This window comes from Parasteatoda tepidariorum, chromosome X2 (genome assembly GCF_043381705.1).
Source record: "Parasteatoda tepidariorum isolate YZ-2023 chromosome X2, CAS_Ptep_4.0, whole genome shotgun sequence".
NCBI classification, from domain to species: domain Eukaryota; kingdom Metazoa; phylum Arthropoda; class Arachnida; order Araneae; family Theridiidae; genus Parasteatoda; species Parasteatoda tepidariorum.
Window position 1 is genome coordinate 18139636 of NC_092215.1, and position 24162 is coordinate 18163797.

Here is a 24162-nt window from a genome sequence, read left to right on the forward strand (position 1 = left end):
CCCCCCCCCCCCAAATTGAAAAAAAAAAATTTTTAAATAATTTTTTTACTAGTTTACAAAAGAAATAAAATATTTTAAAAAATTTTTAAGGGGGCATATACACCTAGGTAGGTCAGAAACATGTTTGATTTTCTTCCCATCTAATTACGTTCTTCACTGTTTCAAGAATAATAATCCAAAAGAATAAAACGAAATTCGTCATAGTTTCATTGTAAGCATTAATAATGTTGAAGCGCGCTTCAACAGGTTTAACCAAAGATTGTATTTGCCAAAGTTTGTTAAAAACGCATTACATTAATTATTTAAAGATTTTGAATACTTGAATTATTTATGTATTGTTCTATTGTTCATTATGAAAAAAATAAATGAGAAGACTAGCATTAAAAACTCCAGGTTTTTTTTTTTTTCAAAAAAAATATTTCGAAAAAAATATTAATTATGGGGGGCAGGGGGAATCTGAGTCTATGACCCCCCCCCCCAGAAAAAATTTCTGGAACCACCCCTAGGAGGAAGGGAAGGCAATTAAAAAAATTTTGATGATAGTCCACAGTCCAGAGTAGAGGCCGACTGATGTTGCCTAGAAGCCAAAATTCTGTGAGAAGATCATCATTTCAAAGTTTCATTAGTTGAAAGTTTAACCAAAATCTGAATTTCTGCTGCTTCAATATTCACAAAACGATTGAATTCATCTCTTTTTTTACACAGTCGTCTAAATAATAAATTGTTGAGAGCATTACAGCAAATTTTGTTCACAGCAGAGATCGACATAGAGCAGTCACTGATGCAAAGATTCGCAGAGATTTTTCCAACTAAATGCTGTCTGTGAATCACGCAGTAACAGCTAAAATATCTGGTACCTCCCTCTTCAAAAGGGGGATAAACCCATGAAGTCGGCCCACCAATGCAGGAGCTCCAACAGTGGCAACAAACATAATATTAGCAAGAGGAATGTTTTTCTCTTTGACTCATCAATTTAAGGGAACATATGCTGGATATCAAAAGTTTGCATAAGGAAACTTCAACGTCTTCAGCCATCTCATTAATTCATTGCAGCACTGTATCGTTGCTTAATAGGATATTTTTATTACATTGGATGCGGCTAGATTTTATTAATTTTGACATTTTATAAGCCGCTTTCAAACCATCATAACAATTTTGTGATGAGGTTGCTAGTAAGCCTGAGACTGAAGGTGCCTTTAGAAACTTGTCCTTGATGTTTGTGAAAAATGACAAATCTTTATTTTGCTTGTCAGGATGAATATTTTGCATATGCTCCTGCGAACAGTAAAATTTCATTGCCTTAATAAATAAAGCTTTGTTAAAAAGTAAACACATGCATAGTTGAGAGTTCAAAGGTGATTGAACAAATCCGAACTTCAAGTATGTGACACTGTATTGATGACACTTCTTTTTGTTAACCGAAATTGTTGGGGGCATCAAAACAACATAGGTTGAAAACAAATCAACTATTCCTGAAAATTAATAAATAATTTAGAATAATAAACTAATTTACGCATGTACCTGGCTGAATAAACAACGAAATCGAATCGAAACTGGGTGGAAAAACTGAAAAGCAAACGAAAACCATCATAAAAAACCTGGGTCAAATCAAACATTCATACTGAAATTGCATGCATTTCAATTATCGATAAATGGCTTGAATGAGGCAAAAACAACCAACTCATGCACTGAATTGGAGAATATGTGTCGCATAAGTTCATTTTATTGCTGGTAAAAATGCTGAATCGTAAAATCTTAATTTGTTATATAAATTTAATCTTTTTTTCTTTAATAATAATTTTGGATTTATTTTATTTATTAAATTAATCTTTATTTAATAATTTCATTTGAAAGTTTTAAAATTAAATTTGAATGACAACAAGCTCATCGCCTCCCTGCTGCCTAAAACAAGTTCATTGCCTCTCCACATACTCCGACTGCCCCCCGAGAGCAGCATGGACCTCGCTGAGAAACAATGGTCTAGACAGAAGCTCAATTTGATTTCATGCATCCGAATGTTTTCAAAATAAAATGTCTTCAGTGTTGAAAATGTAAACATTAGTCTAAACCACCTTTTACATCCAGAAATAAGAGCAAATGCTTTCTCATAAAGGAAAAGCTTGTGTATAAAGGTTACTTCATTGTTTCTTTCAGTTAATTGTCTTGAGTTTGGTAAATTTAGTAGCAAATCAACTGTATATTATCATAATTGTAAAGTCTTTCAGTCAAGATGATCTTTCTTTCAATTTAATTTTCACTAAGAACTCATCCTTCATTGGGATTAACTTCACAGTACATCATGTACACTACTAAAATTCCTTAAATTATTTTTCTTTCCTTGTTAAAAAACTTCATGGCCAATTTATTGATGTAATTGTTAGATAATTTTTCACTGAATTCATCAGTTCCTTTACTCATACCTTAATTCCATCTAGTTGATATCTACATATATATGTAATGCTCCCTAAGAGCATTCTGTCATAAAGAGTGACAGCTCCCCTTACCCGCAACCATCAATAAGAGTCTTTGGCTCAGAAATAATAAAGTTAATGGAACAACCAAAACATGAATCTGTTTAATCGGAAAGCAAGAACTGAATTGAAGCCATGACAAAATTCTTAAGAAGATGAAAAAATGTTTTATGGTTATTGCAATTCTTTTACCAGCATTAAGCATATGAACTGCATCTTTAAAAGCAAACAAAAACTATTTCGTATACTTAAATTTGGTAATATGCAACATTAAGCAGAGATATTATAAAAAAAGAAATAAAAAAAGCAACAGCCAATTTGAATTTTTTTTTCAGATTACATATTGATGATTTTTAATTTTCATAAAATTTATTTATGTTTTCATGAACCAGTTTCAATTTCCAAATATATCAAATCTGGTATGTGCATAGTAACTGAATCATACCACTAACTATGAACGAAGAAATAAAGAATTATAAAGATTAAAATAAAATAAAAAACTATACTTAGGCAAGTGTTGCTGTTTATTAATGCATGATAAAGCAATCTCTCACAATTGCACAAATGGCCTGATTTGGTCAAATGTTTCTCCTTTATACACTGTTTCTCCATCAAATAACAAAGGAATACTGGCTTTGCAATCAGGAGAAGAATGTAAATTTCTATATTTGTGACAGCCAAAGTGTTAAAATTACTAACATGAAACTAGAGAATTTTTTAAGTTTCAAAATTTGAAAATTTTTAGACCATTTTACTGAAAGCAGTTCCCATACTAATGTAAAATGCAAGCATATTTTGAGCCTTAAGCATACTTTTTAAGCATGCATATTCTAACCTTAATACACTGTATAGCAAACATATCAATACAACAATCAACAATGTTAAGTAGAGCAACAGAAAAGAGAAAATAACTGTTCAAGTTTAGCCTGCAACTCTTTTATTTAGTAAATTGCAATCAAATCCCCATTTTCAGAAAATTAATAAGATATGCGAAGGTTATTGACAAATAATTTTAAAATTTGAAACAAACAAAGGGAAAAATAAATACAAGAAACATTAGTAATTTTAGAACAATAATCAAGCTAACAAATTCATGGCATTTCCATTGCATAAAATAACTTTAAACTAAGTGAAGAGAGTGTGTTACAAAGTAAAAGCTCTAATCTGACACAGTTGCAAGATTAAGATCATTGAGATAAACGAATAACAAAGGAAGAAGACTTATAATCTAAAAAGAAATAATTTATGGAAAGATTGAATCTTGACATGCAAAACAATGCTTCTACAGAAACTATAAAAAATAAACAGGATGTTTACAAACAAAGTGAACATTCATGCAGATAACGATATTGTAAATATAAACAATATTGAATGAAATGCAAGAAATTATATTATTGTAGCCTTTTGATATCATGCATGTTACTTCATTAGTAACACAATGCACATTCTGAGAAAGATGCATGGAAATAAGAAGAAGCTAACAAACGAATTCAAATTAAAGAATGCAAAATGTCAAATCCAAAAACTCACCTTCTCAAATTCATATAGTCTGCCTTGGGACTAGGATATCAATAAATACTTTAATTAATTTCAATACATCTCTTTTAAGAATCAAGTATATTATTTTACTATATTTACTTATAAAGAATATTATATTTACTATATAGATTTATATCAAGAATACTATATTTACTGCCCAAAACCGATAAGAGAAACTAAAATATATTCTACTGAAAAAGAAATTATAAAAATATTGCTTAGCAAGATTGAGAAACTTTATTGAAATACAAAACTTACAAGTTTAGTTATGAATTGGTAGATGTTAACATTTAATTTTTAATAAAAAATTCAATAAAATGATAGGCATAGTCAGAGTCTGATGCTGAAATATAATGAAGTTATGAAAAAATAACACTATATTTAATATTTTTCTATTCATATCCCCCCCCCCCCAAAAANTCCCCCCCCCCCCCAAAAAAAAAGAAAGAAAAGTTTGCAAGGAATATTTTGTACAATAAGTAGCATGACAATTAAGGGTTCACTTAAAGATAATCTAAACTAACCCAGAGAAATTATTGAGCATGCTTATAATTTATAAGCATTATAATAATTTATAAGCATTAAATTAATTATAAGTAATAAAAATCATTGCATAATGATAAAACATAGAAAATGAACTCACCGTAACAGAAGATACTGATATATTGTCAAAAGCGATACGTGAATCTGATATCTCACTTTGTACCAACTTTATACTCTCACTGTTAAATAAAAATTTTAAGATATTTATAACTTATTCAAACATTTTATTAATTTAATATTATAAAAAGTAATACTTACTGTAAGCCTTTGCAAATAGTATCAAAAATCAATTGAGTTCTTTCTGGTTGGGGAGATTTGTTTAATCTACTTGACTTTTTAATTGTTTGGATCCATGATGACCACGAAGAACTTTTTGGAGAATTTAATGCAGAATTTGGATCAAATCCTGAAAAGCAAATTACCATTGAGAAAAAAGTAGACTTCAATTCGAAAAGGTATAGTGAAAAATTTGAAAGTAATGTATCAATTGATGCCAATGTAATCACTTCCAAGATATCTACTCACAAGGATATTGTAGCTGAAATTCAGACTAAAGCAGAGGAAAAAAATAATGAAAGCGATAAAAATGTAAGTAAAGAATTCCAAGCTGAACCATACCCTGTGAAAACTATAAAAACTGACGACTATGTATAACCTGTTTTTTTCCATATTTAGTTTTCATTCAGTGAGCAGGTTTGTAGGACAAGGCTGTTATAATCATCCTTTGAACTTAATTAAGCACCAAGACATCATTTAATGATTATTTTTCTTAAATAGTTCTTTTTTTGGCTTAATTCACAGTTTTTTAAATTAGGATATTTTAAATATTCTATTAAAATAAGCAAATTTTGAATCTGAGTCACTACTTTTAGACGATATCAATTCGTCACATCAATTTACGATTGTTTTCAGTCATTTACAAACGGTTTTTAAAATTTTGAAATTTTTTTTAACGAACATGATGTTATTATGAAACACTAATTTCGTACTTTATTTTTTAATCATTCGCATACCTTTTCGTACTTTATTTGTTAACGATTTATTCAAAAATCAGTCTTGACACCAGATCAGATATGCATAATCTAAACGAATATGTGAACACTGTTCATGGAAACTTTATCACCATTGCGCAACATTTCCTAATATTACTCATCAATAGAAAAAAGGGTCAGAATTCTCATATTCTACCCTACCGTCAATGTTAGAAAACTATTATACAACCCAAAGTTTGGTAAGTCAATAATTAGTTTTATATCTTCAAATACCGTATATGTTGGTAGAAATATATGTTGGTATGTACAGTAATCAATTTAGAGTTTTATAAAAATTCAAAGACTTTAAAAAATATCAACAATTTTCGAACATATTTTGTCAAAATTAGGTGGCAGTGAAAGTATTGAAACTAGTTACAAGAGTAAATAAATTTCTTGCAAAAAGTTTTTCACTAATTTTGTATTTGCAGAAAGTTTTTAATTTTATCTAAGTCGGTTTTAGCACTCATTTCGATTGTAATTCTAGCTATGCATTATAATTATATTTTCATTGTAATTTTAGCTAGAATTGTTATGGCTAGCGAATTTCGAACTACAGAAATTACTTTTTAACAGGCTTGATTCTTGATGATGCTATTGTAGATTCAAATTATATTACAATACTTTTTGCAGTTTCCACAGTTTCTTTTTTATATTTTGACATAGTTTTGAAAATCCGGATACTTTTACAGCAATATTATTATGGCATACAACATTTTCAAAATGGGAGAAGTATTCTTATTTCTAAAAAACAATTCATACAGTAAACAAATTTATCTGATGAATTAGTTTAAGCTTAATTGTTACCTATTTAAAAGCTGAGACTTTTTATTAGTTAAAACATTTACAACTTTGAATACTTCTAGTCAGGCAGGTTTTTGACATGTGACAGTTTTTGACAGTTTAAACCATGGTTTAAACCGTCACGTCAAAAACCTCACTGTCAAAAATGTCGAAAATGTCAAAAACCTATATTCATATGTGAAATTTAATTAATACATAAAATTTATATATTTTTTAAAGGATAGTGTTTCTAAATATGTTCTAGAAAAAATAAATTTAAAATTTTGAAGAAACACTTATATTTTGAATAGTAACCAAAATCTTGTACTTTTGAAAACTCACATCTTTTGTAATATTATGTATTCATTTTCATGTGTTATTGAAAATCTGCAGTGATATTATTAAGAAATTTATTTATAACCAAATTTAGTGTATAGTATAGATTATACTAAAAATTAGACATTTTTAAAGATAAACATTAGCAGTTTTGTACATTAGACATCTTCTTTTAAAGAAAAATCTTTTTAATATTCTTTTAAATCTTCTTAATAATCTTTTTAACATAAGACAATACAAATTTAAGTGCTTTCTGTTAAATACACAGAGTAGTTAGTGTCGATTTACAGTATATTCAGCCTATTCATTTACTATGCTGAAAATTTAGTTTATCCAAATACTTGTGAATTTCATTTTGCTGAATACTATATAGTTTTGTTGAATATCTAAATATTCAGCTGTTGAATAATTACTTCTTGCTTTCAAGATATGCATTATTTGTATTCTTAATACAAGTGGAGAAAAAAAAATTAAGAGATAAAAATTGTTTTAAAATGATAAGTGTAATAATTATAAATAAATATAATAAACAATATGAATTATATTTATCATTATTCATAAATATAACTACTTTTAAATTCAAATTAACATACTGGATAATAAAGATATTCGGTATAACATTAAAATTTTTTTTCATACACTTGTATCAAGTTTGTATTTATACAACATAACTTGTAAGTTCCTTATAAATATTAGTTATATGTTCCTTATATGTCAAAAATGCATAGTAATAAACTTTTAATTTTCTTAAGTATCAAAAAAAAAAAAAAAATTTTTTTTAAATATAAATATTTAAACAATTTTTGTGCAAAATTTTTCTGCACATGCATTTGAATATAAATTTCTGAGATTTTAAATCTGTTATTTTACCTTAATTTTAATTAAAAAATATTTTAAAACCTGCTGATTACCTATAGTATAATTAAATTTCAATATAATGCATGGCAACTGCTGGTAGTTTTGAAGTTTATATATTTTTTTGGCAAACTTCAGTTTTTGACATTTTTGACGGGTTTTTGACGGTTTAAACCAGTATTATACCCTTGTCATGCCAAAAACCACTTTTTGACGTCAAAAACCCAACCCTGCTTCTAGTCTATTAGGAAGACGCCATACAGGAGAAGCTTTTCGTCGCAAATTCTCTTTCACCTCTATTGCTAGTTTAAAACATAAAAGTAAGTTCAGGCAAACCCACAGTAAGCCATGAAGTTTCAATCGCTAAAAAAAAATTTCTAAATGCAAACAAATTATTGGAAGAGAACTTCTCTGTTTTGTAATTCTATATTATCTTCTCAAAGTTTGCTTTCGTTTTGATATTTTTAAAATTTCTTTTCAGTATTTGAAAATTCATGGTTTACTCTAAGTTTGTCTGAACTCACTTTTTCTAAACTTTAAATTAGTTAGGAAGGCGAAAGAGAATTTGCGATGAAAAGTTTTTCCCATGGTATGGCTTTCTCTTAAGAGCCACCCAGATTTTTGTGAAATACAATGCTCAGTTTCTAGCCTATTGCTCTTTTAAGATCTAGAATATAGAATATGCACTGCACACTTTTTCATTCAAGAATATCATGAGCAAATTCTATGCGAAGAAGAAAACATGTAAGTTTAAAAATTACTTGTATTTGTCAATGATAGTTACAGGGTAACACGCACCCCTTAATGCATGTGCTTTTTAGCAGCACTGTAATTTTGAAACTGAAATCAATTATTTTCAACTGAGTTACAAATATAAGTGCTTAATTTTCATAAGTTTCAAAACTTTGAAACAGTAGAAAAAAAATTTGGAAAATAAAACTAAAAAGAAACAGTAATTTTGCAGAAACTACTTTCTTAAAAATTAAATATAAACAAGAGCCATTTTCAGAATAGAAACTAAAATAGCATATTACCACTATAGAATGATTTACTTAAGCTCCCATCGTAAGACACATCTTCTTTTGCAGAGGCAAATGTGGCATCAGCGGAATTAGTTCTTCTGTGAGACAAACCACCAAAGGATTTGCTTCTGCAAATGCTTTCAGTCAAATAGATGTCAGGCAGCTGTTTTGGACATTTCTTTTCGTTCAATGACATGACTGAAAAAAAAATTGCATTCTTAAATATTTTTATAATTTAGCAGTGGACCAAAGAAAAAAAATTAGAACATTTTTTGCAATAGATTCATATGCCTAACTACTTTAATAATGGACAAACAAATCAAATTTAATTTGTCCTACTTAAGTATAATAAAGGCAATTTATATTGCAAAATAAGAAAGAAATATACTATTTTTAATTTCAGAATTATTCAGTTACAGAACAAAAAGTTGCAACAGTTTTTAGTATAATTTTTTTAGACAGGAGCACTGAAGAATTAAGAATAGTTAGAGATCAATTTATAGAAACATTTTTATAGAACTGCTGCATTAAAAAATTTAATAGTCAGTATCATTCAGTTAATATTCCCTCATACCAATAATTAATTATATAAATGGAGTTCTTAAGCAAAATATTTTAAAGTAGGTAAAGTATAAATAATTTTTAAACAAACACCCAGTGTGTATGGTGCTCAACACTTATGTACAAAAGTAATTTAGTGGAGGATGCCTCAATTCACCATTAAAAAAATTATATGGTATGATTAGTGCATTGCTGATTGGAATCGATTCAAGGTTGGGTTTTTGACGTCAAAAAGTGGTTTTTGACATGACAAGGGTATAATACTGGTTTAAACCGTCAAAAACTGAAGTTTGCCAAGAAAATATATAAACTTCAAAACTACCAACAGTTGCCATGCATTATATTGAAATTTAATTATACTATAGGTAATCAGCAGGTTTTGAAATATTTTTTAATTAAAATTAAGGTAAAATAACAGATTTAAAATCTCAGAAATTTATATTCAAATGCATGTGCAGAAAAGTTTTGCACAAAAATTGTTTAAATATTTATATTTTGAAAAAAAAATTTTTTTTTTTTTTGATATTTAAGAAAATTAAAAGTTTATTACTATGCATTTTTGACATATAAGTATTCCTTATCAGTGTTTTCATTACAGAAAAAAATGAGAGAGAATTTCTCACCCTTTCTCAAAAACAGGGTGAGATTTCAAAAAGTTAAGTGAGATTTCTAAAAATTAAAAAAAACGCGAAGACTTGGAAAAAAAATATTTCTTTAATTATAATACATTTTTACATCTAATTAACATTTTTAACATCTAAATTTTAAAGCATTGAATATTTTTGCTGCATCATCATATGGAAAACGTTCTATATCTACTTTTTCATCAGCTTTTCTCATTAGGTTGCTCAAATGTTTATCAGTCATTTGTCTATGATATTTTGTCTTAATTCGGTTTTGAGTGTTATATGACCTTGCAACAGATGCTGAACAATTCGAAATCACTTAGTAAATTTGTAGCATTGAAAAAATTTAAACGTCTTACATGAAGAAATCTTTCCTTCCGTGAACACGTGGTTGCAGAAAAATGTGTTCTGAAAGGTGTTCCGTCGTTCAGGGAGGGGGGGATTGTGTTCTACTGTTTTTGCACCGGTTCTGAACAATGCTGGTAAATAGGGAAGCTAGATAACAGGGATCCATGTTGAAAATAATGAAAGATCAAGGAAGAAAAGTGAAACGGATTTTATTTAAAATGGCAGAAGACGAATCTTTTTCCAAAATTCGCTCATTTTGAAAATGATTAATAGAGTGTGCGATCTTCTTGCATTAATAATTTTTTAATGCGAGAAAAGATAAAAATAAGCGAGATTCTCGCATTCTCACGCTGCAGTGAAAACACTGCTTATAAATATAAGTTCCTAATATTTATAAGGAACATACAAGTTATGTTGTATAAATACAAACTTGATACAAGTGTATAAAAAGAATTTTTAATGTTATACCGAATTTCTTTATTATCCAGTATGTTAATTTGAATTTAAAAGTAGTTATATTTATGAATAATGATAAATATAATTCATATTGTTTATTATATTTATTTATAATTATTACACTTATCATTTAAAAACAATTTTTTATCTCTTAATATTTTTTTCTCCACTTGTATTAAGAATACAAATAATGTATATCTTGAAAGCAAGAAGTAATTATTCAACAGCTGAATATTTAGATATTCAACACAACTATATAGTATTCAGCAAAATGAAATTCACAAGTATTTGGATAAACTAAATTTTCAGGATAGTAAATGAATATACTGTATATTGACACTAACTACTCTGTGTATTTAACAGAAAGCACTTAAATTTGTATTGTCTTATGTTAACTATGAATTAAAAAAAATTGAAGATTTAAAATTCAGAATTACTGATTTTTCTGAAAAACTAACGAATTAGTCCAAAACTGGAAAACATCCGTTCTATTGAAGCAGAACTGGCAGGGCATGATAAAAGTTGTATGGCTAATTCTACAAATTCAGAAGCTGGACCAGACTTAAGAGATTCACATTTGTTTATAGCCTTCCACCATGTTACTGGATCCATATTTTTCACACTTGGTAAAAAATAAGAAGATGGAAATGGTGATGCTTCACCTTCAAATGATATTACGAATGGTAAACAACCCGCAATTTTTTTCCCAGCCCAAATACGAGCACCTTCACTTCGTGTATCTGACAAACCTTCTCCTTTATACATTGGATGTAACATATAGGCCAAAAAATGGAAGGGCTTTAAGTATTTCCTTCATTCCCTTCTGAATTACAGAAATATGTGGTTGCAATGAAACGTCCTTTATTAGAGAAAGCCATATTGAACATGCATCAGCAAGCGAACAAGTATCTTTTTGTGAGGTTTCTAAACCAATAGCAACTGGCTGAAGCATCGAGAACAGATCCTTGCATTGCTTAAACAAATTGTAGTTATTTACCAATCTACAAATGTCAGCATCAACTTTCTCTTCATATTTTTCTGCAATCTGTATGTAAAATGGTCTATTCTTTAAAAAAGTATTAATGCATGTAAGTTGACTGTTCCACCTTGTCTCCATCCAGGTAATTGAGGTTTTAAAGATTCAGGGAATTCTTTAAGCAAACCTGCTGGAAAGTGGCAATTTCTCTGAAGTACTTTTGAATCTTTACAACTTGTTTCATTATTGTTTCTAGAGTAAGAGCTTGTCCAACTAAATTCAACCAGTGAGCTGAACATCCATAAAACAGTAACTTATTTTCATTATCTGCCAAAAGTTCTCTTGTCTTTTCCATAACTTTTGAACATATTTAGAAACACTATCCTTTATAAAAAAATATATAAATTTTATGTATTAATTAAATTTCACATATGAAATATAGGTTTTTAACATTTTTGACAGTGAGGTTTTTGACGTGACGGTCAAAAACTGTCACATGTCAAAAACCTGCCAACCCTGAATCGATTATTTCTAAAATTAGCTAGAAGAGCTGGATCAATAATTATAGAACTACAAATCTCCACCCCCAAGATTTTTAAATAAATTGCAGAAAATTATAAGCCCAGAATTCCTTACCACAACAATTTGACATGGTAAAATTGTTGAAGCCTTTTTCGTTTTTGTTTCATAAAATGAAGAAATTCCTAATAAGTTTGAAATAATGAATGCTGCAGTGGTGCTACAATAAGTGAATGGTCCTATGCTTCAACAATCTAAGTTTGCAATTTTTACTTACGCTATTTTAATTAATAAAAACTAATGTTGAATTAAGAATCAAAAATTTTTATCTTTCAAATAAATTGTTTCAAAATCCATATTTGTGTTCATAGAAAATAGGATTATATTAAAATGTTTTTGATACACATTTTCAAATTATTTTGAAATAATTGTATTACCAATAGTGATATCAAGTCAAGATTTTGAGCTTTCAAGAAAGAAAATTACATATTGCTTATGCATAATCCTATCATACTAAATGAAAATTGCATGAGAATTTTTTAAGAACTTGATTGAACAATTGAAAAAAAAACTATATAATGGTTCAGCAAAAACTTGCATAGATTTGACATAAAATGGTATAGCTTAGAAGTTAGCAAGTATAGAATAAAAGTTTTTGCTAAAATAGAAAAAACTTTTTTTCAGTTAATTAAATAAAATATGGATACAGTCAAACCTTGTTAATGTCAACTAAAAGGGGGACAAAAAAATTTTATCTCATTAAAAGTAGTTCACACTATCTGTTCAGAATTTTTTTTTTGTGAAAATTTTATAATACACAGGCATTTTTTATTATCCATAACTGTTATATAATTGTGCTTTCTGAACTTAAATTTCTACTATGAATATGTAAATTAATATACATATTTCATTTTAATGATTTTATTTACATTATTATTCCTATTACATTAATAACTTTTATACATCTTATAAGAAATACAAACAAGTACTTTAAAAAATAAAATAAAGTTATAAAGGAAGAAAAAAGCTAAGTTCAGACACATTTAAAAAAAAGTACTTTCTTTCAGTGCTCAATTTATTTTTTAATTCAGCAAAAACAAATAAAAATATTACTGAAAAGTAACTAAATAATAGGAGTAAACTGATTAATTGCATAAATTAGAGAAGATTACTAACAAAATGATCAGCAATAGCTTGCCCTTTTAGTATCTTAATCGCACATGCATTTAAAAGTCTTCTAACTAATCAAAATTATTGGAATTTTTATTTTGCTTTACAAAAAAATGAACAGTTTTAATTGTTTCATAAGCATCCATAAGATTAACCAAAGTATCCACTAAGAATTCAGCAATATCACTTTCTTATAACGATCAATGTGTGGGAGAAATAGCTACCCATATTGAACAAAGGATAACTATGGGTGGTTATTCCTCATAAAAACATCTTACTTTTCATTCACACCCCCAAAAAGCAAAAGAAAACTCTTATTCATATTAAAATAGAAAAGGGTTTATTTTGTTCCATTAGGCCAGACTAGGTCATGGCCTGGGGCCCCCAATGATTAGGGGCCCCCNTAGGGCCCCCTAAAAAAAAAATTTTTGAAAATAAATTTTAAAAAATTAAGAAAAACAATGATTTAAAAAAAATCAATTTTAAATATATATTAATAAAATACAATAATTTTTTTAGTTCTAATTTAACAAAATAAAGTAAAATTTAGTTTATCATTATTTATTTTTATTTTAAATGTGCTTTCTTAAATGAAAAGATATACAAATACTTTTATATTTGAATAAAATGTATTTGAATAAATGTATATTTGAGTAAAATGCATATGTTGGTTTCTTTACGACCAATAAACACCTGTACTCGTATCACCCCCAGGTTTTATTCCAGGACCAGCCTCTTTCCCACATTAAACATCCAAAGTACTTGGGCTTCGTCTTGGATCAGGAGATCACGAGCAAACGGGCACATTCTAAATCTGGTCAACAAGAGCTGCAAGAGACTAAATCTTCTCAAGCACATCTCTGGTAGAGACAGGGGCGCCGATGTTAAAACGCTCAGGACAACATATATTGCACTTATTAGGCCTATCCTAGAGTATGGGTTCCCAGTCTACTTCTGTGTCTCACCATCTAACCTCCATGATTTAGAAAGAGTGCAATTGAGCGTGGCTCGCATTATAAGGGGCCTGAAAAACAGCTGCCCAAACGATATAGTACTGTACGAGGCTAATCTTCCACCTCTTAATCATGTAAGAAACTCAAATTTGATAAAATATTTCAACAAATTAAAAAGTTATGAAAATCAGAGCCGAACCTCTGAATATCTGTCTAACTGGAGCAACAACCAGAGACTAAAAAGGAAAAGCCCATTTGGTCTGGTCGATAAAATGAAGATTATTTCCCAATCGGTGGAGTATTCATCTCTTACACCTTGTGTAAGCCCGATTGAGGGACTATACGGAGTTCACTTCCACCCTGAACTTCTGTTTCAAACAAACAAAAACTCAGATGTCCCTGAATACCTACGACAGCTGGCTCTCAAGGTTATAAATTGTATCCCGAGTGATGCCACTTTAAATATACAGATGGCAGTAAAGACGAGTCAAATCACACTGGAAGCGATATCTATATCGAGAATATTTCTGTTCCACTCTCTAGACGAAACTCAGATAACTGCTCGGTACTTAGGAGTGAATTAGTAGCTATTGAGGAGGGTTTAAAAACCATCTTCCACTCCACTGACTCTAGCGATATTTGGATTCTCACAGATAGCCGCAGCTCGATTCAACATCTACAGGACTGGAGTCGAGTAAAAGACCTCGTAGGCATTCAAATATTCAATATGCTCAAAATTCTAGCAAATCGTAGGGAGGACCACGTTCAGTGGATCCCCTCTCACGTCAATGTCCCTGGAAACAAAGTTGCGGATATCTTGGCTAAAAGAGGCTGCTCTGAGATAGCAACTACCGACTATGACCTCACTTTTCAAGAAATTTTCTCAGTGACGAAAAATAGAGACCAGCAGGTCTGGCTCTCCCCACCTGCCCATCCCTGGTTCTGTAGAAAAAGACCATATCAGTGGGCACCTAAAATGCATGACCATTGAATGTGGCCGCAAAGTCTTCCCAACCTGCACCAAGTGCCATCTGATGCCGGTCTCCCCCGATTGCTTGGGGCTCGCTCTTGCGGACATCCGTGATAGCCCACTTCTGGTGCTTAACTTTGCTGGAGTTCACGGTCTTATGGATTTGATCTAGCTGTCGCTAGATCCTGAAGGATTGGACACAACACATTTGAATAAATAAAAAATATACGAGAAAAAAAATTGAATCTAAGGGCCCCAAAAATTTGAATGGCTAAGGGCTCCGTGTACGCTTAATCCGGCCCTGACTGAAACAGATTCAATTCATACAAATCCTTCATTTGACAGCTGTAATGTTGCAATTATCAACACTTTAACAAAGCATTAAAAAAATCTACTCTCATAGCTATAGCACTGTTAATGATCAGTTTTTTTACCAGTCAGAAAGGAACTAAATTTTATGTTCACAAGTAAAAAATCTTTTTAAGGGTAATGAAATTCAAGTTCACATTAAAAGATATTTCATGTTTAAAGTAATGTGTATACAATTTGACAGGGAATCAAAAATTAGTTTCATTAACATTAGCCTGTATTTTTAAAAAAAATATTTTTTCTTAACTTGAAGCAATGTTTCAGCTGTAAGAATAATAACTATTAATAAATTTTTAATTTTCAAATTAACTATGATTCAAAAATTATAAATGTGCTTGTTTTTCTGAGTAAACAATATAAACCCATGTCTTATTTTCTAATAGCATATTTATATTTAGTTAAGTAAAGAAGTCTTTGCAATAATAAGGATTACCTATTAGTTAAAATTTTAATATTATAAAATTTGGAATTTGACTACAAGTCTATCTAAAAAATTTTACTATTTTTAAAAATAACTTCTTGATTTATAAAATACAATTAATAAAAAAAATATCTGCCAGATCACATACTTCTTTCGATATTTCATAATATGTTGCAAGAATGTAACAGTTGTAAAAATGACATTTTAATCTTTAACAGTTGTTATTTTATAACAATAAGGCAATGTATAATAAAGTGTTAAAATTGCTGTCCCTCCTATACCACCACCTGCTTAATACAGTCAAATAAGACAGTCATTATTAGAAGACATATTAAACTTCATAATTACTTGCTTTCTGGTAATTTTAAAAAAGAACTTTGACACAGAAATTTTTTAATTAAAAACACATATTTTCTATTATCACATAAAATTTCTTCATTCAGAGACGGGAATCAGGACAGGAAGTAATGTCTGTAAATAGAAAATAATGTTTTTAAAATCATATAACAGCAAAATTCTCTCATATTGGCTATTTACAGAAAAATTAATTGTTGCATACATGTGATTTTTCTAACAATCAATTGGAGGAAAATTTTTAAAAAGTTGAGAAATGAATGCTTTTCACATGCTTATGAGCAGACATTTTCAGAGCAGAGTGACTTTGAATTAAAAGCTAGAATGATAATAAAAATATTTAATAATTTTAATATATTTAGTTTTTTAAACCTACTTTTAGATTTTTACATTTAATCTTTCTCATAATTTATGAAAATTTCAATGGTAATTTTTAAAAAGGCCAACATCAACATTAAAAAATTAAGGAATTTTAACTTAATAATATATATTTATTTACTACATATTTACAAAATTTGAAAATATTTTACCTTCTATTAGCTTGCTTTTTTTTTCAAGCATTATAAAATTGTTACCACTAGAAATTTGTCCATTCTCTAAACAAATTTCAAAATGTGCAAATATGCCAAATTTTTGGAAAAAAATTTTCGAATCCCACCATTTTTAATTTCCTTCAACCTTTATTTCTCTTATTTTGTTTCCCTTATTGGCCTATTGTTCAGAACCAGACTGAACAGTACATCTCCCACCCCCCTCAAAACCATGAACAGTACATCTCCCACCCCCCTCAAAACCATAGAATCTCCCTCAGAGCATGGGATCAAGATCCCAACACGTTTAAGTTCATTATTTTATAAATGAATATACATTGGAGAAACACTTCAGAAAAGATCTTCCATTTTAAAATGGACAAATAAAAATTAAATGCTTATGGAGACGGATGTAACGAAACAAATACAGACGAAATATATATTGCACTGAATTATTCGAAAAGAATTCCATTTTTTCTCACCTCCCCTTCATTATTCACACTACAGCAATTTGATAAGAAATTTTTTTCTATTTTAGCTGAAATGTTTCGAACTATGCTTCTTTTTCTTTGTACTTCTGCCTTTTGGATCATTTCTCCTTTTAACTGAACTATTAGTTTAGAACTGTTTCGTTTATTATTATTATTTTTTTTTTTTTTCATATTTCGTGATTTGGATGCATTTTGCATTTTAACTGAACTACTATATTAGAAATGGGTTTTTTTGTCCCTCCACTCTCGTAATTCAGCAATTTGAATCACTTTTCTTTTTAACTGAACTATTAGTTTAGAACTGTTTCGTTTATTTTTTTTTTCCTTCATATTTCGTGATTTGGATGCATTTTAACTGAACTACTATATTAGAAATGCTTTTTTTGTCCCTCCACTCTCGTACTTCTGCCATTTGGAATACAAGGCCTGTCTAAAAAGTATCCGCCCTTTGGCCGGAAAAAATATTTCGAATACCTGACGGAGTTGGGACCCTAATCCCCTTCAAAGTAGGCCCCTTGTGCTTGCACACACTTAGCCCACCGATCCTTCCACTGCTGGAAACACCTCTGGAAGTCTTCTTTTGGAATGGTGTTCAGCTCCGTCGTCGCGTTCAGCATTATCTCTTCTCTACTCTCAAAACTGGATGCTTTCAGTGACGTCTTCAATTTTGGATACAACCAGAAGTCGCAAGGAGACAGGTCTAGAGAGTAGAGAGGTTGGCGAATGGTTGTAATTCCATGTTTGGCTAAGAAAGTGTGGATCAATTGGGATGAATGTGCAGAGGCGTGTTTTTTGTTCCGGCGACAACAACTTGGGTACGAATTTTGCAGCCACTCGGTTCATGTTCAAATCTTCACGCAAAATTGCATGTGCAGAATCTTTACTCACTCCAACCTCTTCTGCAATCTCCCGCACTGCCATCACCAAATTTCGCAACCTCTCAACATTAACTGCACTCTGAGCAATTTGAGGCCTGCCACAACGTTGCTCACTCTCCGCTGATGTGCGGCCATATTTGAATCGGTTGAACCACTCCTTAATTTGTGTCACACCCATCGCTTCTTCTCCAAACACCTGCAGAATCTTATGAATTGTTTGGCTTTGAGAATCACCAAGCTTTTGACAGAATTTCATGCAGTATCTTTGCTCAATTCGTTCAGTCATCTTGCGAGAAAACTAAATCCGACGAACACTACGAACAGCACCTTACTTGGCGACCAACAGCCAGCGAGTTGCACAAGTGAACATGGTGAAAAAATTCAGTCATGTGCATTAAGGTTCCACCTTCCACTGTGCACTAAGGCGCCGCCTTTAAGTCACTACTTTGCGCAGGAAAAATTAAGGTCGGATACTTTTTAGACAGGCCTCGTATTTTTCCTTTTAACTTAACAATTAGTTTAGAACTGTTTCTTTTTTTTTTTTTTCTTCATATTTCGTGAATTGGATTTTATTTTGCATTTTAACTGAACAAACTGTATTAGAAATGCTGTTTTTGTCCCTCTACTCTCGTAATTCAGCAATTCGAATTATTTTTTTCTTTTAACTGAACTATTAGTTTAGAACTGTTTCATTTATTTTTTTTTAAATGAACTACTATATTAGAAATGATTTTTTTGTCCCTCCACTCTTGTACTTCGGCCATTTGGATTATTTTTCCTTTTAACTGAACAATTAGTTTAGAACTGTTTTGTCTGTTTATTTATTGTTTTCATATTCCGTGAATTGGATGCATTTTGCATTTTAACTGAACTACAATATTAGAAATACTGTTTTTGTCCCTCCACTCTCGTAATTCAGCAATTCGGATTATTTTTCCTTTTAACTGAATTATATTAGTTTAGAACTGTTTCGTTTATTTATTTATTTTTTCATATTTCGTTATTTGGATGCATGTTAACTGAACTACTTTATTAGAAATGCTTTTTTTGTCCCTCCACTCTCGTACTTCTGCCATTTGGATTATTTTTCCTTTTAACTGAACTATTAGTTTAGAACTGTCTCGTTTATTTATTTATTTTTTTTCATATTTCGTGATTTGGATGCATGTTAACTGAACTACTACATAATAAATGCTTTTTTTTGTCCCTCCACTCTCGTACTTCAGCAATTTGGAGATATTTTCAATCTTAACTGAATTTTTTATTTATAAATACCTTTTTTTTTATTTTCCTGTTTTAAGTAATGTGGATGTATTTTGCATTTTATCTAAATTATCAGATTAAAATTAGTTTTTTTCCCCTTTTACTTCTGTGATTTGATTACATTTAGCACTTTTAATCTTTAATTATATGAATTGATAGTTTAGAGCTGCATTATTTTCCTATAATTTGAATGTATTTTGCATTGTTATTAGTTCTGAGTGTACCTGAATAATTATTACCTTAAATTAGATAGATAAAATAGGTAAAAATAACCTGATGAAAAAGTAAGACAGAATATTTCAATGTGATGATGCAAAAATATTTAATGTATTAAAAATATTTTCAATTGTATAATAATTAAGGAAATAAATTTCTTTAAAGCCTATTTGTGTTCTCTTATAATGTTGAGAAATCTCACTTAGCTGTTGTAATTTTTTTAAAACTCATGATAGCAACCCAAAGGTTGTTTCTGGTACGGATGATCACAACAATATAACTCATTTCTCACAAATCTGTTAATTGATGATAAACAGAATGAACTTTTTTTAAGTGGATCAAACTTAACTGTTCCACAAACTTCAGATGAACCACCATAGCTCTTCAGAAAATAATCCATGCATTTAGTAAATGCTTACATAAAACTTCAAATTCATTCTAAGACAGCGGTTCAGTTTGATGTTTTAAATGAAAATGGATATAACAATATCTACTTGATATCATTAAATAGATTATTTTCTAATTGCAAAAACTTTCTGATTTAAAAAGAAATGTAAGCCATGTTTGAAATACAAACATTTCTTTTGTACTAAAAGATTCTAATTTCATCTATAGTATAAATCTGGTTCTTTAAAAATCCTTAGTATCTTTCAGGGACACATAACTTTGCTAGTCTCACCTTGCACTTTTAATTTCAAGTTATACAAAAGTGCAGATAAACTCTTCTAGTAGCCCTCGTATTATCCCTAACTATGGTGCTCGAAGAGGTCAGAAAATGCAGTTAAGAAAATGAGTTGGAGAATAAAATTATTTCACACTTGTTACCTAGCTTGTTTTTGCGGTCAGTAGTTCCCTCCTTCAGTCATAGAAAGAGCTCCCCGCAGCCCATATACTTTCTTATCGAGCTCACCGAAAAGGTAAGTAAACCAGACAATATTAAACCATAACTTAGGGGTGCACAACCTTTTTGAGTGAAGGGCCACTTGCACAGCAGGTTGGCTAACGAAGGGCCGCACATGTATTTGGAGATGTTAATGACAAATGTAGTAATGTTTATTTAAACATTAGCGTTCCATTTTTTTTATCAATAAACTTAGTCATATCAATAACTTAGTAGTGTTCCATTATTAGAATTCATTCAAAAATAAAAAAACTTATACTTTTTTTTTTCTACAAAAAAAAATTGCTATTTTTATCATATGAACAATAGATTTATCAAAATAAATAAACATTGAAGAAAAGAAATTTTTTTTTTTATCATATCATGCAATATGAAAACTCATTTTAGAATTAAATTCTAATAAATTAAAAAAAACTGCAATGCCCACAGAATGAAAGTAGGAAAAAGTTTAGTCGTAATTAAGTAATATAAATTCAAATTAAATATTTTAATTGAAGAAAATTTATAGGTTTTAAACAAAAGCCTAAAATAAAAACAAAACTGTGATAGTTCAAAATAAAATTCAATGCTTATTTTGTAATGTACTTTATTATTTTATTTTATTAATTATTAGATTTTTTATATCGTAAACATTTTCCTTTTTTTTATCGAAAAAGATCACTTAAGCAACAAAAAATTGAAATCTAAACTACAAACAGTGAGCAGTTTAAAAATTCACGTTTTCCGCCATTTTATGAATTTCTCAAGTTGCAATAACATTGCATTTAAATTAGGGAGGGATGTAACGAGTACTTGGCCCTTCTGTGAAAAATTCAGTTGGTTGAATGATCAGTCAAATATTCGGCAGAATATTTTTTAGAAATGTATTTTTCTAAGTTTTTTTTATTTCTGAATTTTTATAGATATTATTATTATTATTTTTTTAAAATTATAATCAGACAAGTCAATTTTGTCATTTTTTCGATACTTTGAGAATTGAGAAGGATTTTTTTCCATTTCTTGCTGTTTTTATTATAACCCAGCATTTTAACAGAATGTTTCATACTATTAATTTATTATCACTCTTTCCTTGTACTGTAATATAAATAACCAGTAACATAGAAAAGTGTGATTTTCAGTATTAAAGTTTTGTTTCAGGAACTAAGAAATATTTGTTTTTTCTGTTTTTCTTTTAGGCATTTTTATTAAGACTCAGCATTTTTTTTTAAAATAAAGTTACTAATAAAATTTATTTTAGAGCAATTTTTTTTTTTCTAAAATTATGGCAATGAGAAAAATTTAAATTGAGATTTTCGGCATAAGATTTTCATTTAAAAAGTTAAGAACCTCTTTTTCTATCTTTTTATTTTCTTTAAATGAAAAAAAACTTTTTTTAGGCGTTTTCATTATAACGTAGGAATTTTTAATAGCATTTCTGTTGACTTAATTCTTTTTTCTTGGCTTTTTCTGGTAATTGAAAAACTGAGATGTTCAGCTTTAAAAATTTTTTTCAAAAATTAAGATTGATTTTTATGTTCTCTGTTTCGCTTTTCGACATTTTAAAAAACGTTCTTGATTGGCCTTATTTGTTAGAGTTAATTTATGAATACGTTTTTCCAGGAAATATTATTCTGAGTATTGAAATTTTGTTTCAGTGTTGCTATACTGCTAAACGATTTTGCTATTTGGCCCCAAGTGTACGGCGTTCAGTCGATTTTTTCTTCTTCTTTTTTTTGCCGAATACTTGGTTTTTGATCAAATCACAATTCATTACCACATTCGACCAAATCATATTCGTTGTGGAAATAAAAGTGAAGAAAAAATAACTAGGATTTATGATAAAACTGTACCGAAATACCGTATCAAAAAGTGATTATTCAATTGCGCGATTAACAATCACGTGTCGTAATAACATCATAGTTAAATAACGGGATCGTCCAAATCATTGGGAAAGTATAGAAATAATTGGGAAAAAATATATTTATGCTGAATTCAGCACGAATAAAGCGTGTTAAATGCATGATTTAAAATTTGCATGTCGTAATAGAATAATTGGAATTTTTATAATACGTGGGAATGCATAGCAATAACTGCCGAAAAAAATGTTGAAAAAAAGAGAAAGAATTGCAAAAAAAAGATAAAAAATCACTTAGATTTAAGATGAAATCGTCATAAATAAAGTGCACAAAAAGCGATTATGCGATCTGAAACTCGCGTCGTAATAAAAATTCGGGATTTTCGAAATCACGCAGAAAAGCGGAAATAACTGTTTAAAAAAAATCATTTATATTTACGATAAAATCGACTTAAAGAAAGCGCATTAAACGTACATTTACTAAAGAATCTGTTAAAATTGATTGGATCAAAACGTGATGATTTAAAAGTGTGATTAAAAATTGCCATTTTTAAATTTTTTTTTATTGTGTTTAGAAGCTCTCGCGGGCCGCACTTCATTAGTCGAAGGGCCGCATTTGGCCCGCGGGCCGCAGGTTGTGCACCCCTACCATAACTGCAACTAATAGATAAATAGCGATCTTTACAGTTCACGTATCATCAATTAACAACTCACTGAATTTATAAAACAGAACAACTAAAAAGATCCAGAGAAAATTTTTTATAGTGAATCAGAATTGGAATAAAAATCAAAGAGAACAGAAATACATACCATATATACGAATGATAAGTAATGATTTTAAATCTCAGAATTTTAAATGTCTTTTATTACATTTACAATTTCATCCAGAATTCAATTTCGTCTTAACAACTACAAAATTATTGAGAGAACAATTATTATAGTGAATTAGAATGAAACCGCTTTCAGATCAAGGAGAACAGATATATATTCCATATATACAAATGATAATTAATGATTGTAAATCTCAGAATTTTAAACTTCTTTTATTACATTCATAATTTCATCCAGAATTCAAATTCGTCTTAAGTCAACTTGTTATTAAAATGTAATAAAAATCTTTCATCAAATATAAACTAATTACATAAAATATAATTCGGGTTTTTTTTCTAAAATACTTACAGGTACTCACTTTAGATTAATCACAAAATGAGACACATGGTGTAGTTAAAAACGAAAACAAATTACATAATTTCTTTAGATGCAGCACTGTACTAAATTACAAAAATTATAATGGAAAAAAGTAATATTTTTATTGCGTATGTATATATATTTACTGGAAATATTTCGAATTAGTCATACTTACTTTAGAGTTTACATCGGTTGCTACATTCATTTCAGATTCACTGCAATGTTCAAAACAAAACAAGCACTCTCTGAGTCAAACACCCATCAATATAATCAATCCCATAGGTAACAAGTGCGAAGCGCTACGAAGTTTGCTAGAAATCAATTGGGTGGGTTGCTAGGGAATTTGGAAAGTTTTCGGAAATTTTGAAATGTTCTCTTAATTTTGATACTTAAACAGTAGTTTTCGAATAGAAATCTAATAATCTATAAATTGAGATGTAGATTTTTTGTTAGGTAATGCAAAATCGTCAATGCGTCAAAACTTACGTGTTTGCGAGTGAGAGTAAAATAAAAGAGTTATTCTCACTAAATTGAGATCACGCCTGAAAAAGGAGAAAT

At 29.4% G+C, this 24162-nt stretch overlaps 2 protein-coding genes across 6 annotated transcripts in view; both read right to left on the minus strand.

The window, feature by feature from the left end:
• The window catches only part of LOC107450583 (rho family-interacting cell polarization regulator 2), a 66218-nt gene extending 42302 nt beyond the window's left edge, over positions 1–23916 (minus strand). Inside the window, exons 1-6 of one of the 5 annotated variants that reach the window (XM_043042057.2) lie at positions 23780–23915; positions 16302–16420; positions 8593–8778; positions 4812–4959; positions 4654–4732; positions 4002–4031 (exon numbers count right to left, since the gene is read on the minus strand). In XM_043042057.2, the coding sequence (XP_042897991.1) occupies positions 4002–4031; positions 4654–4732; positions 4812–4959; positions 8593–8776 (441 nt within the window). In that variant the 5' untranslated portion in view covers positions 8777–8778; positions 16302–16420; positions 23780–23915. Of the gene's footprint in view, positions 1–4001; positions 4032–4653; positions 4733–4811; positions 4960–8592; positions 8779–16297; positions 16421–23779 lie in introns of all 5 variants that reach the window. The other 4 variants (XM_043042059.2, XM_043042056.2, XM_043042060.2 and 1 more) reach the window with 4 other exon arrangements.
• LOC110283251 (protein GVQW3-like) lies at positions 17958–18488 on the minus strand. Its single transcript, XM_021148146.2, has one exon. The coding sequence runs from the start codon at positions 18486–18488 to the stop codon at positions 17958–17960; it is 531 nt and encodes a 176-aa protein (XP_021003805.2).
• Positions 23917–24162: the final 246 nt, after the last annotated feature.